We start from the raw sequence: 10,476 nt of genomic DNA on the forward strand, positions 1-10,476 counted from the left end.
GCTGGGTTGATTATTTTATATCATATTTATAGTAATAAATCATGAGTTATCTATAGCATTTTATCATCAGAGTGGTACCACCCGTTGGAACAGTTTAGAGGCTCCAGAAGGAATGCTTTATCCTTGGGATGACAAGTCAACATACATCAAATCACCGCCATTCTTTGAGACTATGGTAAGGTCATATGAGACTATGGTAAGATGTGAGAGGCTATGGTAAGGTATGTTAGACTTTTGGAAGGTCATGTGAGACAATGGTAAGTTTATGTGAGACCATTATGTCATGTGTGCTATGTTAAGGTCAGTTGAGACTATGATAAGGTAATTTGAGCCTATGGGAATGTCATATGTGTTATGGTAAGGTTGAGACTATGGTTATGTCCTGTTAGTCTATGGTAAGACTATTTGAGGCTATGGTATGGTCATGTGAGAGGCTATGGTAAGGTCATATGAGACTATGGTGATGTGCTGTGGGACTATGATAACGCCATGTTAGACTTAGGGAATTTAATTGCCAGGCTCTAATGTAAAAAGAGAAATGAAACTAACAATATATGATGAGCATTCCAGCTTATTTTTTATTTCAGACTAAAGATCTATCAGGAGTACAGGGCGTTAAAGATGCCAACGTTCTACTAAACCTTCCCGACTCAGTTACCACTGATCATATTTCACCTGCTGGTAGTATAGCTAGAAATAGTCCTGCTGCCAGGTATCTTGGTTCTAGGGGGTAAGTTTAGGAGACTAGAAATAGTCCTGCTTCCAGGTACCTTGGTTCTAGTAGGAAAGTTTGAGGGACTAGAAATAGTCCGTCTGCCAGGTACCTTGGTTCTAGGGGATAAGTCTAGGTGACTAGAAATAGTCCATCTGCCAGATACCTTGGTTCTAGGGGGTAAGTCTAGGAGTCTAGAAATAATTTTCCGCCAGGTACCTTGGTTTTATGAGGTAAGTTTAGGACACTACAGATTTAGATGTAGATGCAGACAATACAAAATCCTTATAATCTTCTTTCATCTACACTCCGCTTTATGACTAGTGTTTTTACAATTTTTGTTTATTTGACATTGTGTCATCTGTGTCTTTTAAGTACCATTCTCTCTAAGAATCAGGCAATGGGTGCACATCATGTTTTTCAATTTGGTCTTTTTTTTTTCCTCAGATATATAGCCCCATGTAGGTCAGGGTGTCAAAAGTATAGGCCTGCAGCAGTGCTAAGCTTGTAAAAGGGGACTAAATAGTGCTCAGAAACCTAGCCGGGGACTAGGCACTTTGCCCACAGAGCAACTGGGATGTGTGCCCCAGGTGGTGGAATGTGGTACCCCTGGCGTGTTACATGCTGGGGTTGTCAGGCTATAATACGGAAAACCTGACTGCAAACCATAATGGTGCATCGTGTTGGGAAAGATGCCACATTCCTCGCACGTTAAAGAACCCTGCTGGGGTATTCGATAGGAGTAGGAACCTTTGCACTCCGCTACAGGAGGCTAAATTGCCCGACCCTACCCATCCCTCCCTTTTTCTTGTGGCAATCAAAATTTGTCGACCCTTATTATCCTTGTGTCCCATCCCTTTTTCATTTCATCATCATCATTTCATGTTCATTTTATCATCCCTTTCATGTTCATCACCTGAATATAGCTCAAATATTGCTGCTCGGGCGTTAAACCCCAACAATCAATCAATCAATCCTCAAATATATTCAATATATGTAGAAAACAACCGAAAAGCTTTTAAAATTTTTCCTGAAACATCTGTGACATGGAAAATTTTTTGTTTCTTATATAGAGAAAAAGTGTGGAGTCTTTTTTTCTCACCATTGTTAAAGGTGCATTCACAGATTTTTTTTTCTGAGATCTTAGACATAAAAGTACTTAAAAAATGATTTCTTCTAATATAATTTTGCAGGCATCAGTTTTTGTTAAAAGTAAATAAATATTCTGATGATTTTTATGTTAACCGTTCAGGAATTTAACACCCGTTTTCTCTCTGATGATTTTTAGATTAACTGCTCGGGAATTTAATTCTTATGGATCAAGACGAGGTAATGATGATGTCATGGCACGAGGCACATTTGCTAACATTCGATTGGTTAACAAGTTCATGAAGAAACCTGGTCCAAAAACAGTGCACATACCCTCAGGGGAAGAGGTAAGCATAAATATAGTTTCTTATGAAATGCTAAAAAAATGCTTTGATGTGAATCATAAGGTTACCTGTTTAATTGTTACTTAAATGCATCATACAGAATATAAATAGAAATTAATATTGAACACATAAATTGCACTTGAGTTGGTTATGCAGCATAACTGATCTAATTTATAGAAATTCACTTGTACAGGTATTCTTTTTTACATTCAAAGATTTATTAATTTGGAAAATTTAAAGAATTCACCAACTTCTAAAGCTTGAAGGTAGTGTCAAATTCTAGTCTAGATTCCTTAAATTGAAGCATTCCAATTTCAACAAACTTGTGGCCTCCCTGATTGTAAGGCTTTTTAATATACTAAAAAAATTAGATAATGTCATTTTCAGCAAATGTTGCCATCCCAAAAGTAGTTCTTTACATCAAAAGTTGACATCCCCCAAAAAAAAGACCTTTTCAGCAAATGTTGGTATTTCTGAAAAAGTCCTTTTCAGCAAAAGTTGACATCCCAAAAAAGTCCTTTTCAGCAAAAGTTGACATCCCCAAAAAGTCCTTTTCAGCCATATTTGGCACACCCAAAATGTCTTTTTTAGCAAATGTTGATATCCTAAAAAAATGTCTTTTCAGCTGAAGTTGACATCCCCTAAAATCCTTTTCAGCAAATGTCTACATCCTAAAACATGACTACCGTCATAATCTGTGTAGGATGCATTGTACCTTAATATTGTTTCAGATGGATATTTATGATGCTGCACAGCGGTACAAACAAGAAAATAAATCTGTGATAATCTTAGCTGGAAAAGAATATGGCTCTGGATCTTCTAGAGACTGGGCAGCCAAAGGACCTTGGATTCTTGTGAGTATATCTTAGAGACTGGGCAGCCAAAGATCCTTGGATTCTGGTCAGTATACAAATAGTATCTAAGAGTTTATATATAGATTCTTGGCAGCCAAAGATCCTCGCATTCTGGTCAGTATACAAAGTGTATCTCAGAGTTTATATATAGATTCTTGGCAGCAAAAGATCCTCGCATTCTGGTCAGTATACAAAGTGTATCTCAGAGTTTATATATAGATTCTTGGCAGCGAAAGATCCTCGCATTCTGGTCAGTATACAAAGAGTATCTCAGATTTTATACATAGAGACTGGGCAGCCAAAGATCCTCGCATTCTGGTCAGTATACAAAGTGTATCTCAGAGTTTATATATAGATTCTTGGCAGCGAAAGATCCTCGCATTCTGGTCAGTATACAAAGAGTATCTCAGATTTTATACATAGAGACTGGGCAGCCAAAGATCCTCGCATTCTGGTCAGTATACAAAGTGTATCTCAGAGTTTATATATAGATTCTTGGCAGCCAAAGATCCTCGCATTCTGGTCAGTATACAAAGTGTATCTCAGAGTTTATATATAGATTCTTGGCAGCGAAAGATCCTCGCATTCTGGTCAGTATACAAAGTGTATCTCAGAGTTTATATATAGATTCTTGGCAGCGAAAGATCCTCGCATTCTGGTCAGTATACAAAGTGTATCTCAGAGTTTATAGATAGAGACTGGGCAGCCAAAGATCCTCTCATTTTGGTCAGTATACATGGTCATATATAGAGACTATTGGAAGTTAGATTCTTGTGAGTTGTCTCGAGACTGACTTATCTAAAACATGAGCCACCTAAAACTATAGATTCTGGTAAGTGGCCATGCAGACATTGACAATTTAACAGTATTTTTTTTGACAATATAGGATTTGTCTCCAGTATGTATGTTGTGTGGTGATCTGATATTTTATTTTATGCTGATTTCATAGAGCACTACTATTGATTTGTCATTAGAGGCCAGGCAATTTAGTGGTCTAGAGTATTGTTTTTTCTCATTTATAATGTAACATACAGGCTATTAGAGAAGTTTGATTGCTTTAATTATATTGTTATACTCTTGCAAACTAATATTTAGGAGGATATGTAGGTATTATTCTGTCTGTCTATCTGTTAAACACAGTTCTACCTTTGTCTCAAATCGGCAAATATTGTTGAAGCATCAAATCCTTCCATCTGCTCAAAGGCTTCTATCTGCTCAAAGGCTTCTGATGAAATTGAAGGTAAATGTAAAAAACGATTATTGCCTAATTCAATTATAGGTTTTTATTGCAAGTTGAACATCACAAAATAACAACTGTAGTAATTTAATTTCAACATCATAACAAATGAGCCTCAGGGAGTTTGTTACAATGTTGACATGTTGCAATATTCAAATTTCACGAGTTATGAAACCTTTTTTTCTTTATGATTTCCTTTGATTATTTGGATGCTTGACATTCAGCATCTGGCATAGCAGATATTTTAATGATTTAAGATGTCACCTGCAATTATGGGAGAACTAGGTAAGTAACATCACAATTAGATTTGATGTGTCACAATAATACAATCACAAAGTTAAATATCATTAGTTTGTATAATGTTGTTCCATGATGTAATAAAATATCTATAGCTGTCCAAGAACTGCATGTAGATATCAGAGAGAAAATCATAGGTTTTAACTCTATTTGAAACAAGGATATTTTTTGTGAGTTTTCTGTATAAAAAGTTGAGATGAAACTTTTGATTACTGTTTAATTACAGGGCATCAAGGCAGTCATTGCTGAAAGTTATGAGAGAATTCATCGTAGTAACCTGGTTGGTATGGGTATAATTCCTCTGCAATACTTGGAAGGCCAGACAGCAACCAGCCTGGGACTGACTGGACAGGAGACCTACACTATAGAACTACCTTCTGACCTTTCTCCTGGTCACTTAACTGATGTAAAGGTAAGACAGGAGACCTAGGCTATAGAACTATCTTCTCACCTTTCTCCTGGTCAGTTAACTGATGTAAAAGTAAGACAGGAGACTTGCACTACAGAACTACCTTCAGACCTCTCACCTGGTCAATTAACTGATGTAAAAGTAAGAGTGGAGACCTAGACTATAGAAAAGCCTTTTGACCTTTCTCCTGATCAATTAACTGATGTAAAAGTAAGAGTGGAGACCTAGACTATAGAAAAGCCTTTTGACCTTTCTCCTGGTCAATTAACTGATGTAAAGGTAAGACAGGAGACTTACACTATAGAACAACCTTCTGACCTCTCACCTGGTCAATTAACTGATGTAAAGGTAAGACAAGAGACTTGCACTACAGATCTACCTTCTGACCTTTCTCCTGGTCACTTAACTGATGTAAAGATAAGACAGGAGACTTACACTACAGATCTACCTTCTGACCTTTCTCCTGGTCACTTAACTGATGTAAAGATAAGACAGGAGACCTAGGCTATAGAACTATCTTCTCACCTTTCTCCTGGTCAGTTAACTGATGTAAAAGTAAGACAGGAGACTTGCACTACAGATCTACCTTCTGACCTCTCACCTGGTCAATTAACTGATGTAAAGGTAAGACAGGAGACCTAGGCTATAGAACTATCTTCTCACCTTTCACCTGGTCAATTAACTGATGTAAAGGTAAGACAGGAGACTTACACTACAGATCTACCTTCTGACCTCTCACCTGGTCAATTAACTGATGTAAAGGTAAGACAGGAGACTTACACTACAGATCTACCTTCTGACCTTTCTCCTGGTCATTTAACTGATGTGAAGGTAAGATAAATATTGACAAAAAATACTGAATCATTAAAAAAGACAATTAAGAGACATCAAAATTCAGGTACATGACCAAAACAGGAAACAGAGTAATCAAGGGAACCAAGGTTATAGCGGTAATCAAAAGAATGTAATCCAGGGACAGAGATAACAATTCCCAAAACATGGCCGAAACATCAAAACAAGAAATAGACAATCAACATATACATTTCAAACAACTGAATAAATACAATTACAGAGATAAGAAAAACAATTATATACCACTTTCCCGAATTTCATAGAGATCTTTACCACAATTCCTGAACAGTATTAACTTTATAATGCAAGTTGGCATTAATTTTATGGATAACAATTTTTTTTGTTGGTGACAAATGGATTGAAGATAATATTTCTTAACTCTTTAAGGGGTATAATTTACATTAAGCTGTACATGGTACAAAAGAAAACAGCTGAAACTAATTTTATCTCACCAAAATTACTGATACAGAGATATAAAATGTTACACAAATCTAACAAAAGAAAACCTTCTGTAAAGGGAACTAACTCTAGTTTTGAGAAAACTTAACTAAAGAGAACAAGTTATCAGGAAATTTAATTATGTCTAAATGGTTCTTACAGTGTAGGAAAAAAACACATGTCTGATGAGAATTATGTGTAACTCTCTGTTTAATTGTGCCTAATTGGAACAAAACTTGAGGAAGTAACTAACTAAAATCAATGGTAGCTAGCTTTTATCAAACTTTTATTTCAGTTGAACGATGGTAGAACATTCCAAGTACGAGTAAGATTTGACACAGAAGTAGAACTTGTCTATTTCCGTCACGGAGGTATCCTTAACTACATGATCAGAAGGATGCTTTGATTACTAACAAAGTTATATTTGTATCTACATGAAAAATAACTGTGTTGATTTATTGTATGATGGTGGTGATTGATCTGTCTATTAATGACTATTATCTACTGGTGATTCATTTATTGTCAACTGGCGATTCTTGTATCTCCAACTGGTGATTCATGTATTATCAACTGGTGATTCATGTAGTGTCAACTGGTGATTTATGTATTACCAACTGGTGATTCATGTATTGCCAAGTGGTGATTCTTCTTTGGTGCATCATTTTAATAAATATAGAATGGAAACCCTTTTTATGAGTCTTATCTCATACCCAAAGAGTTTTACTATTAAAACAGCATGTAGTATTGAAATAGTTATGATTAATTATGATGGTTTATTTGTAATTTATAATTTTTTTAACATTTGTAAATTAATCAAAATACTTGTAGTATAAATACAAGTGATTTATTAGTTAAGGTAGTGACTTGTCTTATTAGAAAATAATAATTAATAACAATACAAACTTTTAACATGCTAATACTATATCTGTTTAAACTTGCAATGATGAAAAATTCTTTTCTAACATGATGGAATTGTAATAATAAAAAAGAAACTGATTGTTTCATGGTCATACCATATTTTATAAGCTCAGCTAGAAAAGCCAAACTGATTGTTATATGGACATACCATTTTTCACAGTTTGTCCAGCTAGAAAAGCCAAACTGATCATGTCATGGACGTACCATTTTTTACAGTTTGTCCAGCTAGAAAAGCCAAATTGATCATGTCACGTGTTACATGGTCATACCATATTTTATAATATGCCCAGCTAGAAAAGCCAAACTGATTGTTACATGGACATACCATTTTTTACAGTTTGTCCAGCTAGAAAAGCCAAACTGCTCATGTTATGGACGTACCATTTTTTACAGTTTGTCCAGCTAGAAAAGCCAAACTGATCATGTCATGGACATACCATTTTTTACAGTTTGTCCAGGTAGATAAGCCTAACTAATGATTAAATGAAAATGAGGTCATGCACCAACACTTTGTTGTTTTTGCTGAAAGAACATTAAAATGATCAAAAATGCATTTATTAGATAACTGATGAACAGAATAAAAGTTACTTTCCATTTTGATACTGTCAATACCATGTAGAACATCACCACTCATGCTCATCAAGATTTTAAATATAATATTGTCAGTATCAAAATTAAAGTAAATATTATTCTTTATTTTCTTAACAAGTATTGTATTGGTTAATGACATTTACAATAAACTTTATGATTTTTTGAATTTTACTTAGAGGCTTTACCTCACCAAAAATTTGACAAGCTGTTACATAGTCCGAAGGAATACTATATTTAGTGAAAGTGTTCATTTAATTTTGAGGAGATTGAAGGTTTTGTCCTGCATGGCAGTCCAAAGGTTTTGATAATGGTTAATTTCTAGCCTGCTGCTAGCATAGATGTGGTTTTCCCATAGATTCACAGATTCACAGCAGAAGTTTTATGGTCTTCATCATAAACTTGTGGATTGTTACGGTATCTACACCACGAGAACCCATTTGTTTTTCTTTCATCTTGCTGTAACTACACAGACTTTTTATACCGCGCTAGACATCTACAGTAAAGCTTCTGGAACAGGGTTATGTTGCTACAAGGTTGAAGTCATCACCACAGATGGTCCCCGTCGTTGTGGTGTATCCACCTACACCATGAGAACCGTTTTGTTCAACATGTTATAGTTTTCCTTTCCTCCTGTGTCTACCCCGACGACTTTTTATGAACAAATCAGTGGATGTTTCTAGAAAAGCAGAGGACACTTACACTACTGGTGCATCTGGTCTATTCTCCCAGTTTTAAGTGGAGTCTGAGTTGCTCATGTACTTTAGTTACTTTGTATGTACTATTTTGGTTATTTTATGTTCTTTGTTGTGTGTATCTGTTTTGCCAGATTTAAATTGGACTTGACTTGACTTGATTATGGATTAGTGTTCGGTAAGTTTGTCGTGACCCTTATTCCATGCCTGGTCTTTGCCCTGGATAACATTTCTTTTGATTTCTGCTAGAATCTTCGTTCCCTTGATTATAAATGACAATATGTAAACCTTTAACTATAAAAATAACTCCCAGTCCATTAAATAGGATTTTATATATATATATATATATATATATATATATATATATATATATATATATATATATATATATATATATATATATATATTAATACAAGATATATGGTAGAGTAATCAAGGGAACCAAGGTTATAGCGGTAATTAAAAGAATGTAATCCAGGGACAAAGACCAGACATGGAAAACAGACATACACAACAAAGAACATAAAGTAACTAAAATCATACATACAAAGTAACAAAAGTAAATGAGCAACTCGGACTCCACTAAAAACTGGGAGCATGGACCAGATGCACCGGTAGGGTAAGCGTCCTCTGCTTTTCTAGAAACACCCGCCGAGTTGCTCATAAAAAGTCAAGCCCGGGGTAGACAAACGAGGAAAGGAAAACTATGACCCATTGAATAAATCAGTTTTCATGGTGGATACACCATAACGATCCACGAGTTCATGATAACGACCATAAAACTTCTGTAGTGATGACTTCAATCTTGTAGCAACATAACCCTGTGCCAGAAGCCTATTTGTTAGAGTTCTAGCGCGATAGTACGGGACAGTTCATCTAGGTGTTATCTAGATTAATCCTACGAGGAGGAATGACCCGGCCAGCGAAAGCTATATTTTTATATAGCCTAGCTGGCCGAGTGGTCTAGGGCGCTGGACTTTGTGCAGGCGGTGTTGCCATGAATGTCACAGCAGTACGAGTTCGAGTCCCGCGGAGGGTACGACCAAAACTTTGCATCGCAAATTTGACAGTTCTAACATCGTTGGGAATTTTTCAGACCTTTCTATACGTTTATATATCTTCCCTGTATCAATTTGATCCGATGGAGCAGTGTAGCAAATAGAGTCGTCACATTCTGAGACGTTGTATATATATATATATATATATACATGCTTCAACTGTTTTATCAGCATTAGCGATAATTATTGAGGATGTTTGCTACTAATGTCGAGCCATTTATATCTCACCAGGCAGAAGTCCATGTTAGATATAGCCATCACTTGGCGTCAGTCGTCGTCCTTCGATGTCATCGTCTGTCTTTGTCGTTGTTAACAATTTTTCAAAACTCTTTTCCTCTGACACTACTTGACCAATTGGAATCAAACTTGGTATGAATGTTGCTTGGGGTATCCTGTATAGAACTAATGTGGGGATTTTTGATTCGTGGAAAAACATTACTAAAAATAGAACATAGGGGTCAGACAGTAGTTTTTTTGCATATATTTCCAAAATCGTTAGGTTTAGTTAATTCTGACATGGGTTAAAGTGTTAAGCATGATGAGATCTATCTGCGTTTAAATTTTCGTTTTAATCTGTTAACCCATGTTAGAGTTATTGCCCTTTTTCAATGTTTTTTGCCATTTTTAATGTTATTTCATTCAAAAATCTCCTGACACTACTCGACCAATGGGAACCAAGTTGAAATGAAACTTTCAGTTGCTGAAATGATCCTCATGATTGGACCTACAAAAGTTTGTGGGGATGAAAGTGTTTGGACGACTCTTTGTTAGATTTATTGCCCTTGAAGACAAAACAAAAATATGTTTTTAGCAGTTTTCAGCCAATATCTTTGAAACTATAGAAGATAGAATGAAACTATCAATTGATGAAATGATCTATATGATAAGTACTACCAATGTTTTCTTTGATTGAAAATTGTCGGACACCTCCGTGTTAGAGTTATTGCCCTTGAAAGGCAAAAATTTAACCAGATCAGCGATTCAG

The 10,476-nt window shown here is 35.6% G+C and overlaps 1 protein-coding gene across 4 annotated transcripts in view; it reads left to right on the forward strand.

The window, feature by feature from the left end:
- LOC148596445 (cytoplasmic aconitate hydratase-like) overlaps window positions 1-7,912 on the forward strand; it is a 34,713-nt gene extending 26,801 nt beyond the window's left edge. For all 4 annotated transcript variants that reach the window (XM_088563977.1, XM_088563979.1, XM_088563976.1 and 1 more), the window contains 6 exons: window positions 71-175; window positions 588-730; window positions 2,001-2,148; window positions 2,877-2,999; window positions 4,760-4,945; window positions 6,528-7,912. In XM_088563977.1, coding sequence (XP_088420103.1) covers window positions 71-175; window positions 588-730; window positions 2,001-2,148; window positions 2,877-2,999; window positions 4,760-4,945; window positions 6,528-6,638 — 816 coding nt within the window. In that variant the 3' untranslated portion in view covers window positions 6,639-7,912. The remainder of the gene's footprint in view (window positions 1-70; window positions 176-587; window positions 731-2,000; window positions 2,149-2,876; window positions 3,000-4,759; window positions 4,946-6,527) is intronic.
- The last annotated feature ends 2,564 nt before the right edge of the window (window positions 7,913-10,476 follow it).

This window comes from Perna viridis, chromosome 15 (genome assembly GCF_037379345.1).
Source record: "Perna viridis isolate PV_CMFRI_1.1 ecotype Kerala chromosome 15, ASM3737934v1, whole genome shotgun sequence".
In the NCBI taxonomy this organism is placed as follows: Eukaryota; Metazoa; Mollusca; class Bivalvia; order Mytilida; family Mytilidae; genus Perna; species Perna viridis.